At 45.3% G+C, this 14,637-nt stretch overlaps 2 protein-coding genes across 2 annotated transcripts; one reads left to right on the plus strand and one right to left on the minus strand.

Annotated features, from left to right (window-relative positions):
- The first annotated feature begins 5,197 nt into the window (after window positions 1–5,197).
- LOC120661090 (protein PHLOEM PROTEIN 2-LIKE A10-like) lies at window positions 5,198–6,531 on the plus strand. Its single transcript, XM_039939795.1, has one exon. The coding sequence runs from the start codon at window positions 5,250–5,252 to the stop codon at window positions 6,354–6,356; it is 1,107 nt and encodes a 368-aa protein (XP_039795729.1). The 5' UTR covers window positions 5,198–5,249; the 3' UTR covers window positions 6,357–6,531.
- Window positions 6,532–9,424: 2,893 nt separating this feature from the next.
- On the minus strand, window positions 9,425–10,143 carry LOC120661099 (phytosulfokines 4-like). Its single transcript, XM_039939805.1, has 2 exons — window positions 9,869–10,143; window positions 9,425–9,775 (listed from the first exon to the last, which is right to left on the minus strand). The coding sequence occupies exons 1-2, from the start codon at window positions 10,013–10,015 to the stop codon at window positions 9,656–9,658; spliced, it is 267 nt and encodes an 88-aa protein (XP_039795739.1). The 5' UTR covers window positions 10,016–10,143; the 3' UTR covers window positions 9,425–9,655.
- Window positions 10,144–14,637: the final 4,494 nt, after the last annotated feature.

The raw sequence follows: 14,637 nt of genomic DNA on the forward strand, positions 1-14,637 counted from the left end.
AGGATCAAAGGCACATCAATGGCGATAAAAGGCTGCTCTGCAAATACCCGTGTGCGGGCGAATTAACGTCACCTCTTATCAGGTACATCTTTAATTAGTTCATGCATGGTGGGCAGTCAACAAAATCACCATTTATTGACATTATTTTTGAAGCTTCAAAATAATGTGACTAATTTGTTCATTTCGTAAATGATCTGATGCTCTATTGTTCAGAGAATAGCAAGTAGTTCATTAAGATCATGGCTGCACACATATTCTATTTTTGGTAGTTAAGTTCAGAGTGGGCCTATATGCTTTGCGTAGAATAATCAATTTAGTTAGATATGGCCACCAGCTCACCAAAGAGTTTGAGATGTTGCTTGGAACATCATCATACGCTCCATAATATTCTATTAGGTTTCTTTTCTTATTCTTGCTTCTTTATGCCACAATAGTTCTGCAATTATTTTATAAAATTAACAGTTTTGTGATAATACGTAGGATCCTGACAAGATTTTTTTTAAAAGAAGTGTTTATTTGTTCACTGCGAAATACCAATTCAGGATGATACTTATTCTCACTTTTCTTCTGGTGTTGCTTTGCAGCTGCTACATTATGGTTTAGTTCTATTCTTGTTGCAATAGGTCCATATCGACCTAAGTTGCAAGATAGCAGTGACATCTATCATGGTGCACACTTTAGGATTTAATTTGAATATTAATTTAATTAATATATAGTTTAATGCTTTTTCGAATTAAAAGCTAATTATATTTTTTTAATTACGTGCGTGCCACACGTGCGTCTACCATGTAGCTCAAGCAAGCTATTGGACTCCACTATTCAGTTTGATAATACATATTTTGTAATGCAGAGATATATATTTCAGTTATGAGAAATAATTTCCCAGAAACAATTTCTTGTGTGGTATTTTACATCTATTTTCATACGTGTAGGTAGGTCGCACCCAAAACACTTGTAGTGATCCCAGACTTATAGTAGAAAATTGCCCCTAATCCTGCTTATTACCTCCTAATTTCCTGGGTTTCATATAGTGAGTACTTTGCAGCTTGGATTATACTTCTTGGGTTTTGCACATATGGTTTGTTTTCGGAGGAAAGACTGGAATGCTTCATAGCTCTAAAGTGTATGATGTCATAGCTGAGCAGGTCAAGGTCCTGAAAAGGTTCAGGACATTGCATCTCACTATGGTACTACAAGCCTGCAAATGATTAATTTCGAGGAACACATGTGTTTAGTTTCAGAATCAGTTTGAGCCCTCTATGTATTGATTCTTGAACTATTTTTTTTCCACCAAGAACATAGTAGAACTAGATAGTTGGATTCACAAGATCTGTTAGAACAACTACCAGCATTGCAGCAGGTATTGTACAGACTTGCAGGTATTTACAGGCACCTCCTCATTATTAGTTATTGATGCCATCCAGGATGCAGTTTCATTGGATGGGGAGGGAGCAACTGTTGGGCAGCAGTCAGCCGCCAACTCATTGTAGCCAGGTAATTGACTAGCCACTTACTCTTTGGATACGATGTACGTCAGACAAGTATGTACAGATTTGTCAGTTGTCTACCAGATGTGAGCTATGTGTATTGGGAAGGAATACTTGGTTTCTTATTCTAGATCTTTTTTTGTATTTGCCAAATGGCTATAATAAATCTATTTCCGTTGTCTCCCATAGTTGAATGTTTTATTAAAGTTGTAGGGATGTTAATCTTAGCCATGGTTTTAGGTTTATATCCTTTCTGATTTCTGAAGAATGCATCTGTAGCTACGATGTACGTCGGACAAGTATGTACAAATTATTGCAAACGTCTTAGTAGAATTTCTTTTTGCTCGGTACAGCTATCTGACTTCCCAATGTTGATTTGGTTTCCGCTTTACTGTAATGGCATCGAGCAGTGTTCAGGCGCTACTAGGTGCTTGCCCAGGCGCGCTTATGCGCTAGGCGGAGGGGTGCCGCCTCGCCTAGGGGGGGTAGGCGGAGGATAGGTGCCGCCGGGAGGAGGTGGGCCGCCGGCGCGGCCAGGAGGTGGCAGGCGGAGGCAGGGATGGGTGCGGCGGAGGTAGGGGGGCGGCGGCGGCGGAGGAAGCACGGGATGGGCGCCGGTGGAGGAGGAGGAAGCAGGGGACGGGCGGCGGCGGAGGAGGAGGTAGGGGACGGGTGCTGGCGGAGGAGGAGGAGGTAGGGGACCGGCGGAGGAGGCAGGGGCGGGAGCGCGGCGGGGAGGAGGCAGGGGCGGGTGTGCGGTGGCGGTCTGGCGGAGGAGGCAGGGGCGGCGGCTTCGGTCGAGAGAGGTGTGAGGCGTCGGGAACGGGAGGAGTGAGGAGATAAAGGTGGGAGGTGGGCCGTTGGGCTGGTTTTGGGCTGGTTTGATGGGGTTTTTAGGCTTTCTTTTCGACTCAAGATTTACTGGTTCTCTCTTTTTTTCTTCTTTAAGAGATATATGATGTCTATTGCAAGATATATGTATGTATATGGCACCGTCTAGAAAAACGCCTTAAAACGCCTAGTCCCGCCTAATCCCGCTTAGGCTCTAGGCGGTGGGTCACCGCCTAGATAGCGCCTAGCGGCTTTTTGAACATTGGCATCGAGTTCTTTTACCTAAAGAACATGAAAAGTCCTACCATTTCCATTTTCGTGTGGATAACATGGAGGTAGCTATATGAAGCTTTTAAGCGCAATCTACCCAGAGGCCTGGTTAGCTTTGATTGCCTGATGTCCATATATATGAAAAAGAAATATAATTCTTGATTCATGACACTAAATTTTGTCTGACTCTGATCAATATATGTTATAGTGCAGGATCTTTGGTTCAGAAATGATGGTCTTGTTTGCAAAATATTAAAGGAGCACGAACGGCATGCTGCAACTGCTCTGTGTTCAGAAACTGCCACGCCGCCGACTGTTCCCCACCATCCCGGCCGCCTTTGTCCCGATACAGCAGCCGGGGTCGACCTCTCGCACCGCCCCGCGACGACCGCCTTCGCCCAGCTGGAGGGCTTGTGGTAGTGCAAACAAGCAGATGATGAAAGTGACATCCCTCCAGCAGATAGTCTTTGTTATTGCAGTGTCTTTTACATTAGGCCATGTTCCAACTTGATTTGTCATACATACATGCCTTTTTTTTTGCACTGCTTGGTCTGGCAGCTGAGGCCCGCGAGTGACGTCATGACAATTGCTGTTTTCAGCCATGAGGTGGCACTTTTGTTTTGTGATACCCAAGCAATCTGGACAGATAATGCTGATTTGTACTTCTGTATACAAAACTTGGATGAATCTAAAAAAACTTCAGTTTGCAACTGTAAAGCTGACTGTTATGTTTATATTCATGCAGTTTTCTCACCATGAACCTTTTGTTACCCACGTCTTAGTAACAGGAGGAGCTGGTTATATTGGATCACATGCCTCTTTAAGGCTCTTCAAGGATAACTATCGAGTTACCATTGTGGTAATCAAGACTTTCTTTGTACTGACTATGTGAATTTGTTTGTTCTTTTAATCTTTTCTGTTGATGCGCATTTTGGTTCATCTTACTCTTTAGAGGAAACATGGGAACAGTAAAGGTTCTACAGGAGTTATTTCCGCAACCTGGGAGGCTACAATTCATCTTTGCTGATCTAGGAGGGTACAATCCAAAGTTTTGTTTTTCACTTAACTGGCTCCCAGGTCAACAAGATATTTGCTGAAAATGCATTTGATGCTGTGATGCACTTTGCTGCAGTTGCTTATGTGGGTGAAAGCACACTGGAACCCCTTAGGTAAGTCTGTAGTCGTTACCTTGGTGACAGTTTGACACTTATATCTCAGTATCGAAGATCAATTTATTTTATTCATCGATACCCTTTGGAGAATGTCTAAAATCGTCCCACCAACATTGGGAAATCGACGCCAACCATTTATTGTTCTATCATGTGCACCTTTGCAGTAGAACTAATGAACAAATTGCCTACAGGCTTGCTGATATTATTTTTCCTATTGTTAACCTGTTATATATCTTCTTCGGAAGCTATTTTGATTGATGCTAAGCTATTTCTACATGGATTCTTTTTAAATTTTCTTTTCACATATCTGTATGTAAAAATAATTCATTGGAATTGAAGGCACCATAATAATGCTAAGAATGATCATTGGTTTGTTCATTTCAATTGGTTGATGGTTTTATTAGGATGGTAATTTGGGAATTGGGGGGAGCTAACTCTTTAAATTTGGGAATTTGGTTGATGGTTTTATCCTTCTTAGAATTAGACAAGTGTTGCATAACCTAATCATTCAAGTTTTAGTTGTTGCATAACCTAACCATTCAAGATCTTGTAGTTCTTATTTTTGTTCTATTCTTTCAAATGCTTAATTTTTTGATGCATTATTATTCTCTACAAGACATATGTGACATCCCGGTTTTGCACCCAAGATGTTTGATATAACGAGGGGACAAGGCAGGCATGGCCAGGTGGGAAAGCATGCGGCAAGTCAGACATTGCCTGTCGAGGCCCTTGGAAAGAACGCAACTTCGACTCCTACTCGGCGAGAGCTATTTGGAGCGTTATTTAGTTTGTTTGCAGTTAATAGAACGCAATGTATTATTAGAAAAGCTGCTGTGTCCGTAGAGATATCATATTTTGAACATATTTTTATAATTATATACTCATACATAATTACATGCCATTATGCACTATCTTATACATACCATTTCCCTATTTTTATAATTATATATTTTTTTCATGTTTCGAATATTTTGTCTATTTTTACCACAAAATTGAGACTTCGTTGTTTGTTTTCACCATATATAGTTTCTAAAAAATGCTTGTTGCAATTAAAATTTAATGTGATTACTTTTTTTGTAATTTTATTTTTCAAACACATGCGATGTCGCACGTGCACCCTACTAGTTTGCTAAATGTAGTGCTACAAAAGGCTATGCTATATACTCAAGTCCGACTTATTCATTATATTTTTGTTAAAATTTTAGCAAACGGAAAAATTTAGTGGGGCAACATTTAAACTCTCATTAAGAGTTCTTTTTTGTAGAATCCACAAAAAATGACTTGACTCAACTTTAAAGGAAAAACCAAATTTTGATTTTAAAAAAAAGACTATAATGACGGCTTCGTTTGCAACAAAAAACTCAAAAATCTAAGTCAGATTATGGAGGTTTTTCGTTTGCAATAAAAAAAGGAAACAGAAAAGCACACGCCACGAGCTCCCGGCGGCCCGGCGACTCCTCTCACCGAGTGTCCGAGTTCCCCATCCACCATGTACCGCCGCCGCGTCCTCGCCCTCGCCCGCCGCCGGCGCCGCTGGCTCCTATGGGCTGGCGCCGCCGCAGGGTGCTACCTGATCTACCGCCACCCGGCCGTGGCGTCCCGCCGCCGCCGCCTAGTGCGCATCGCCTCCGCGCTGGCCTCCCTCGCGGACGCCGCCGCCGCCGTGGCGTCCGACCTCGCGGACTTCCTCCGATCCGACTCCGACGCGGTCCCCCAGACCCTGAAGCAGATCTCCAAGCTCGCCGCCTCGCGCGAGGCCTCCGCGTCCGCGTCCGCGCTGTCCGGGGCGCTCGCCGCCGGCGTGCTCCGCGGCTACTACGCCGCCACGCCGGGCTCCGGTGCCTCCCTGGGAACCGAAGCGACGCTATCGGACCGCGTGCTGGACAGGGTGCTCTCCCCCGACGGGGAGCGCCTCGCGTCCGCCGTCGCCGGCAGCTTCGGGCGCCACCTCGTGCTCGCCTTCTACTCGGCCCCATCGCAGCCTTCGGCAACGGACGCCTCGCCGGAGAGCTGGGTTGATGCCCTCACCTCACGGAGATGCCAGAGGGCGATCCGCAGCTGGGTTGAGGTCTTCACGGCCACCGCGGTTGGCGTCTTCATAGACAAGACCATCCACATCAACACCTACGACCAGCTCCTCGCCGCCGCCGCCAACCCTGCCTACGGTGCCAGGCTTCAAGAGCTTTTCGTTGCACTCTGCAGCACCTCCGTCGAAACACTGGTGAAGACATCCCATGGCGTCCTGTCCAGTGCCAACAGTACCAGTGAAGATGCTAATGCCGGTGCCAACTCCAGCAGCAATGGTGCGGTCGGGGAAGGGTGGGTCAAGACCGTGTCAAGTGCTCTGGCGGTGCCGAGCAACCGCAAGCTCGTTCTGGATTTGACGGGCAGGGCGACATTTGAGGCGGTGTGGTCGTTCCTTGAGTTTGTGCTGTGGAAACTGCATTCCGGGGCGAGGGCTGGAAGTGATGCCACAATTGCGGTTGGATTGCGTGCCTTGAGGCATATGAGTGATAGGTCCATGGTAATTGCCACGATCTGCATAGCATTGTGCTTGCATGTCTTCAATAGCACATGGCTCTTGGTGCCAGCTTGAGCCTGTGGATATACATTAGTTTCGATTGATAATTGTATCCTTTGTCGCATTGTCTGTATGGTTGTGTGCGGCTAATAGAGTACAGTATACGGAAGCTGTAGATTCAAAGTGGTGGAAATGTGAAATTGGAAAGAAATTTGCTTGGTAAATGGTTCCAAGCTTTCTTATGTTATAACTCTGAGTCTGACCATACATTCAGTTAAAAGAGAATTAATCTGTGATATAACTTTTGTCCTAACATGCTAATAGTTTTGCAAGTTATATTTTTTTATATAAAAGTGACTGTGATTTGGCACTTATTGTTCTGATGATGAACAGGGGTTGTGTCCTTCCACTAATTATCAGTTAGGTTTTATGCATTTCATAGCTACATGCTGCTGTGGGTTGCAGGGTCAAAGTAGCCTACCACTACCAGAGCTTCTATATCTTCGTTTGCAAAATGGTTAGAAGATTTTACTATTTTACTTGTATTCTGTTTCCATACTATTTTACTTGTATTCTGTTTCTTTTTGATAGGTTGCCTTTGAGTTATATTGGTAAAGTTTTTCCATTTACTTAGCTTACTTGTACCAAGGTAAGGTGGCATAGCTGTTTAGCTTACTGAGATGTAGCAGTTAGTGTTTAGGGGATTCTCTCTGCCTTGTCTCAAGTGTTTAGGGGATTCTCTCTACCTTGTCTCAAGAAATTGTTCTGTTTGATAAAAATTAAATTATCTGATCTACTAGACTAGTTGGGCAAAGGCCTCTGTCCTGTTTGTAATCACTCTGAACGTTGGTTGGGAGCTCAAGAGGGTTGTGTCTAATCAGGTATGCTGAACAAGTTCTTGTTATGATAAATTGATCAAGAGACTCATATGTGATCATAGACTAGTGGACATTTTCTCCAAAAAAAAAACATTTAGCTGAATTGTTCACGATATAATCAGAGTGAGCAAGTGTCAGCTAGATGTAGGGCAACAATACATAATGGCATGAAGGTTGAGATGTTGATTTGTGTAGGTAGTCACACCTAATTCATTGTGTCATCTGTTTTATTTGATTCCCCATGTATACTATGGGGACGAAACACACTGAAGCTTGCATCATCTCCAGAGTTTGGTTATAGTTGGGCATATATACTTGTACTGTTATTCATCATTCCATTTTTTGCTCTTAGCATGTCACAATTTTGATATGCACCTGACTGACAAAGTTTTTCATGTATTTACTTTAGTATGTATTGTATGTATGATAGACATGGAATCAATACTTAAGAAACTCTCTACCATATCTCAAGGAATTGATTTATTTTGTTTCAACAAATCCTTGCTGGTGCAGAGCTGTATTTCTCCTCTGGGCAACTTGGCAGATAGCTTTCAGAGTTCAAACATTCTTTGTCCATGCTAGAGCTGCGTGCAGTTCGTTAGTACTGTTTGACAATCTAGTCTCTGATTTATGGCATCTGATTTTCTTTACAATTTCTGTAAACATGTCTCGGTTGAATTTCAAAGGAGGGTACGTAAAAGATTCTGCTGCTGCGCTGTTCATATGATGTTTCTATCTTTGCTGCTGGGTTTGTCTGGAGCAGCATCAATTAGGTTGCCGAACCTGTGGTGTTTTCAAATTGTATTGTCCAAGTGCATTAAATTCCATAGTTGAGAAACTAATCCTTTGAAAATCTCAGTGGCTGTTGGTCTCTTAAAAACTCTCAGGTTGAGGGTTGGAAGCACATATGGTACGTCGGCATCACTGTGTCAAATTCGTTGTGTCTCTGAATCTTCTCAATCTCAGGTGGGAACACAGACCTTGCATGTCACTCTGCCTATTTTTCTCACGTTTCAAGATCAGCCCCTCTCTAGAACACTCAGATATATACGGAATCAAGAGGCTAGCTACAGGTAACGGAGTTTCCAGAACCAAAGACCTTTTGTTTCTTCATGGAGAATTGTATGCTTCTGGCCTACCTTTCATAATTAAAGATTGTTTGACCTGACCCTGTCTCTCTTTAACCATGCATGAATCAGGCTGCCTCTTCTGCATCTCTACACTTACCTGATCTGAGGGAAGCTCTTCCTTGGCTTTACAGTTACAGACTGCAATGATCCACGTCAGTCAGTGTGCTGGTCAGAGCCTCAGAGGGAGGGAAGATGGACGCAGGTCGTGATCAATCTTCCATCTGCGGGCACTCCTGGACAGCTCTGGAAAGAGATGTGCAAGTCCAGAAAGCGCACGCTGCCATGGCCCACACGGATTGGCGGTCAACTCTATTGTCTCCACCCCACCCCAGTTAATCTGATGGCTCCATATGACCATACATCATATCTTCATGCAGATTATGCGTGCAACCTGATCTGTCACAGATGAGAAGAACCAAGACGATACACATCAGCATCGGTACGCTGACTGCAAAAGAAGGGCACGTCAGCTCAAGAGAGGACACGGGCGGCTGTTAGCTCCAGTCAGCTGCTTAGCCAGTAAGCATCTGTATTAAGAGATGACAGTGAATAAACTACTGAAGAGAACGGCATCTATCAAGTGTTCTAGAGGACGCCACGCTTATCTGCTGCATATCCATCCGTAAGCAGGTACGGTGGTCGTCAACTTCCTGCTTATAAAAACTGATGATCTGACCCTCTCCGGCATACATTTATGCGAGCAAGGTCAATGCTCACTTCGTCATGCGGACAAAATCCTGTGGCTCTTGTTTGACCCGTTGCATGTGTCAGGAAGTCATTGCTGGACATGGCTGCCTGCGCAGGCTTCCGGAATGTGTACGGGCGATGAACTGCCTGCGCAGGTTTCTGAACTGTATGATGGCTCTACGAGATTTGTTTACGTGCAGTGATCAACCATTTTTTTTTTTGTAAGGCTGGAAAGAAGTTCACGAGTCAGGGATTCTTCTGAGCACAAATAATTCGTTTGTATGGAGACTATTACCAGAGATTTTGTACGATGTTGTAACTCTGACAAATCATGGCAGTACGGCCCCTCTGAACAAGGTCTTTTTGTTTTTTTCAATCCCCACGGCAAATCTTGAAAGAATCAAACTGGTTCGTCATTCGTGTGAAATCCATTCGATCTGAAGGTCCCTGATTGTGAAAAATTTCTGATTCCGGACATATATATACATGGGATAGGACACAAATCAAAAGATGGATCGCAATGGCATGGAAGCCTACAGTTCACAAACTGTTTATATATCCAACTTAAGGCAGCATACATGTAACGCGGCATGCACTGAATTCATTCACAGAACAGATGAGAGATGCATGCATAAAAGCTACTGCTGTGATATATACGATCACTGCTGCTAGGATTGAACTAGTTGTGATGCTCCTGGGTGTAGATGTAGTCGGTGTGCGCCGCCAGCGTGCGCCTCATCATGCACTCGTCCTCGTCGTTGGCGCCCTCGCACCCGCGCTCCCCCGCCGCCGTCGATCCCTGCCGGAAATTAACCAAAAGTACGTCATCGATCGACCGGAGACAAGCAAGCAACCACATGAGAACGAAGGCCGCCGTCTGTCACGCGCGCACCTGGTCAAGAGAAGAGGCGCCGCCGGCCGCCGCCGGGTCGGCCCTGCCGGCGCTGGCCACGGTGGCCGACGACGCCGCCGCCAGGAGGAGGACCGCGAGCGCCGCCGCGAGCACCATCACCTTCTTCGCCGCCGCCGCCCTCGCCATGGACGTCGTCGCACCGCGAACTGCTGGAATCGACGTCGAGGATCGCGGTCTTGCCCGCCGCGCGCTAGCTTGCCGTTCTTGGGGGCCGAGGCGAGAGCCGTGCGCGTCGGTTCCGGGGCAGAATTGAAATGGTGGGCGCGGAACGGACGGAGCGGTGGGGGACCCGTATTTGTAGGGGCGCGGGCCGGGAGTGGAGGAGACGACGACGACGTGCCGTTTGGTCAACCTGCTGATGGTCTGGGGTGAAATCAGTTTCAACAGTTTGTATTTCACCTAGTATGCTATTAGTTTGGTGGAAAATGGGTTAATTTTCTAAATAGTTTGGTTTGGTTTGTTAGGAAATCTGATTTGGATTGGTTTGGTCTGGACTTTAGTGAGTTGAAAGTCACGTCCTCGCGCAGACCTCAAGTCGTGCTACCACCACGTGCCGTCGCGGCCGAGCCATGCTGTGGTGGGTCCTGGAAGTAGTGCCGACACGTCGATGGTTGAGGGACGCGATGGGGCTGTAGTTGGGTCCCGCAGAGGAGTGGGTCCCCCAGGTTATTGAAGAACGTGCGTATCGAGGAGCAGCAACCAGCATCACGTACAACAGTAGAGGAGGTAGAACTGTAGTAATGGGTTGGTAGATGTTGTATCCAGTTGAAACCAGTTAATATTTACGGTTCAGGCTGGTTTTGGTTGAAAAAGACCGTCGTTTTGGTTTGGTTCAGTTTTTTACATATGCAGTTTGGTTCGGTGTGGTTGATTGGTGAGAAGAAAAAGAAATTAATTTGGTGTGGATATGGGGTGGTTCTCAGACCATTAGCAGGTTGGCCGTTTGGCATGCGGTCGCGTGGCGCGTCACGCACGCCCCGCCACACGTACGGCGTTGGAGGGGGCGCCCGCTCCTGGTACGCGTGCGTGCGGACCGATTTGCCCCTGCGCTCCTCCCTCCCTAGTTGTTGCCAGCAGTCACTCACGCCCTCACTTAGCTCCGCGTGTCAATGTCTGTTTATGTATTGTTGCAGGCGTATCTTTTTTTTTGCGAAGAGATTTGGATTCATTGAATTGTGAAATTACATCCCCGAATTACATGCAACCCCTGGGAAGAAAAGAAAATTACAACAATGTACCAGAAGGACTTGTCTGTAAAAAACTCTTCTTCCAGCTTCATCTTCCATCCTCGCGACGACGCGCCGCAGCTCCCGCTCGCCGCCCGCCGCCGTGCCCAGCCGAGGCCGACGAAGAAGACCATCACATGTAAAGCCGCAAAAGCCAACGACCTAGAGCCACCGTCGAGCCGCATGTATAACACTGAAAGATCATCGGCATCTTCCTCGCCAAGAACTCGTCAGGACCATCCGCCGCCGCCGGGAACAACCTCGACGGCCGGAACCCACCTCCCAATAGGGGGAATAAGTGGAAGCTCACATCCCTTCGCAGAGATGAAGCAGGAAAACCCCACCGAACCAACTCCGACGAGCACACATACACCGGAACTTATTTGGGGGAAAAGGGGCTCACCCACCTATCGCCGGCGAAGACAGTAGTTTCACCAGACCAAAGGAGGGGAAGCACAACCTGACACCGCCTCAGATTCGCAACCCCGTCCAACGCGCCAACGACGGCGAGCTCGCCGGAGACGAAGCCGAGGGCCAAAAGATCCACCCGACGCCATGAAGCCGCCGTGGAGCAGGAACTAAGAACCGAAACCTAGGAACTAGCTATACAGGTGGATCCGCGCGTCGATTTGCCGGATCCCCACCTCCACCGGCGCCGGAGCGGCCGGCGGAGGCAGGGAGCCGGCGGAATCGACGGCAGACCAAGAAGTTCGCCCTTCCGCCGCTCTCTGCACTGTAGCAGGCTAAAGCAGGGGAAAGGGGAAAGTCATCACGGACTTATTTGTTGCAGGCGTATCTTTAAGAACTCAATCTCGATATGTGCAGGTATGAATGGCGCAAATTTATAGCGATATATCAAGATAGTGTGTACTAATTATGAGTTATATTTATCTAGTTTTATGCGTTGTTAGCTGTTGGCCGGTTCTACTCACCGTCTATATGAAAAATTTATGAATGGCGCAAATTTATCTTTTTGTTGGCTGTTGGCCGGTTCTATTCACCGTCTATGCGCTGCATAGTTTTTTTAATTTAAACTGGCCATGTGTAACACCTCTCTTTCCCACTTGATCAAATACGTGCCAAGGCACACGTTCTCAAAATAAAAAGTTTTATGCTACTGCCGGGTGATTTTATATATTTATCTGTATAAATGGGGGTCTGTGTGTGTTGCCATTTCCTTATTCGTCGAGTGACATGTACTCGGAGCGTTATTAGATTTATTGCGTAGAGTTTGTTCGGAAATTGGAACCCCTACCAAGAAGGTCAGCGACGACTAGCCCATTGAGTGCTTTTTGTATATATCCTCGCGCAACAACCTTTGGCGTGTCTGCTAGTTGATCGATTTGCTTTGCAATCCTTCCACCGCTATATATAGCTGTCGACAACCACTGTCTCACTGGCATTATGGCTAGTCTAGCAGTGTGGGGTACGCTTGTATACTATGGCCATGTTTGGAAGGGCGTTTGTAATAGCTCCGGCTAGCCCTGCCAAACATTTCGTACGAGAAGCCATTTTTTATTAAAAAATAGAGGAGTTGGAGCTGTTTTTCTCCAAAACGGCTCCGGCTCACCCGAGGAGTCCTAGGGCCTGTTTGTTTCCGCTTTTCTGGACTTCACTTTTCTGAGAATCAGGATTCTGAGATAAGCGAGCTGTCTGGAGAATCGGCTGTCTGAATAAGCTGGGTGTTTGGCAATCCTGATTATTTTGAGCCGATTCTCTGAGCTGAATGGTATAAAGTCTGAAATACCCTTGAGGCTGATGATATCTCATTTGTTTGCTAAATACGAGCAGAATTCAATAATTCTTATAATTTTTTACAATCGTGACTACATAATTATATTACTATTAGATCAAATAGATTAATATCACAATTAACCCAAGAGATGTACCAGCACTAATTTCTAAACATTGAGTACATAAATGATGGATACAACTAATTTATAAACTAAATCACGAAACCATAGCGGTAGCGATCGCATCACGAAATGCATTCATATCGACATCATCTCCAGTACCACCGTCGTCATCATAAGTTGGATGAGGACTATCATCTTCAACGTCTTCTTCAAAATGCGGATCTTCTAAGTCGCATTCCCTAATGAAATTGTGAAGGGCCATACAAGCAACTATAATCTTGGACTGCTTGTTAACTGGATAACTGGGCAAGTTCTTGAGAATGCGCCACTTCATCTTTAGAACTCCAAATGACCGCTCAATCACATTTCGAAGGGATGAATGTGCATGATTAAACACCTCTTTCAATCCCACTGGTTGGTGACCATGACGCCATTCGGAAATATGATACCTTTGTCCCTTGTAGGGTGCAAGAAATCCTTTTCTATTAGGGTATCCAGAGTCAACAAGATAATACTTTCCTGCATATCAAATTTATGTCATGTTACGTAGCAATGAGGAATTATTGATCGAAAAATAAATTGCCCGCAACTTGTTCTTACCATGAGGAGGATGCGGAAACTGGTCCTTGTATGTGACAAGCGTATCCAATAGTACACGAGTGTCATGAACAGAACCAGGCCAACCGGTGACAACAAATATGAACCGCATATCAAAGTCACATACCGCCATCACATTTTGTGAGGCATACTTATGGCGACCAATGTATTTGGGTTGCTCACTTAATGACACAGTTACCGGTATATGAGTACCATCTATTGCACCTATGCAATCTTCAAAATGCGGCCAGAACCTTGCTTCTTGCAGTCTAGGATGGATTGTACCAAAATGTGGATCTTTTGGCCTCACAATATCAAAAGCTAATCTCATAATGGAATCAAGAACTGCTGCAAATTTTCTACTAATAGTTTCTAACGATCGACGAAACTTGTTCCTGCATTGCCTAAATGATTGAGGTGCATCACAAGCCCATAAAAACATTCCTAAGGCTTCCTTGCTACAAAATACTCTGCTTGATTTCAATCCATAATTCTGTACCAAGGTGTCATGAAGCCGTAAGAAAACTGACCTTCGCATTTTGAACATGTCATAACAATCAACTGGATTTTGTAGTGTTAACTCAACCCACTGTATACCGGTCATGACAGGTATTGAAGAATTATGTATTGTCTTCTTGTGCAGATTGCCTGATGCCATCCATTCCAAAGCAACCATTGCTACCATAAAATCGTCGTCGTCATCATCAGACTCATCCACAACCATGGCATTCTCAGACTCAGAAGTGTCTCCAGATTCACTAGAACAGCTAGAAGAACTCATAGATAATGAAAGCCTGTAAAAAGTAACAATTAGCAAGCCAAATTTTTATTGGTACAACACAACTGATAAATGTCTTATGAAACAAGTTGTGTAGCATAGAAGTGTTCATCACTCCCTTCCTCAGCCCCATCATTAATGATTTGCTCCAACATACTTCCAATCTCATCTCTAACAAGATCAACAACTTGTGAAGTAGCAGATTGTTTACTACTCTGAGCTTTAATCTCATATGCTTCAACCAAACGCTTCATGCATTGGTCTCTGAAAGTCTTCTTCTTCTTTCCCTTA

This window comes from Panicum virgatum, chromosome 2K (assembly GCF_016808335.1).
Source record: "Panicum virgatum strain AP13 chromosome 2K, P.virgatum_v5, whole genome shotgun sequence".
Classification (NCBI taxonomy): Eukaryota; Viridiplantae; Streptophyta; class Magnoliopsida; order Poales; family Poaceae; genus Panicum; species Panicum virgatum.

Bases quoted from the DNA above. Each gene is read 5' to 3' on its own strand.
- LOC120661099 (XM_039939805.1), bottom strand. From the start codon at position 10,015: ATGGCGAGGGCGGCGGCGGCGAAGAAGGTGATGGTGCTCGCGGCGGCG. The intron at 9,776-9,868 runs GTGCGCGCGTGA...AATTTCCGGCAG, and splicing joins GCGCCTCTTCTCTTGACCAG to GGATCGACGGCGGCGGGGGA.
- LOC120661090 (XM_039939795.1), top strand. From the start codon at position 5,250: ATGTACCGCCGCCGCGTCCTCGCCCTCGCCCGCCGCCGGCGCCGCTGG.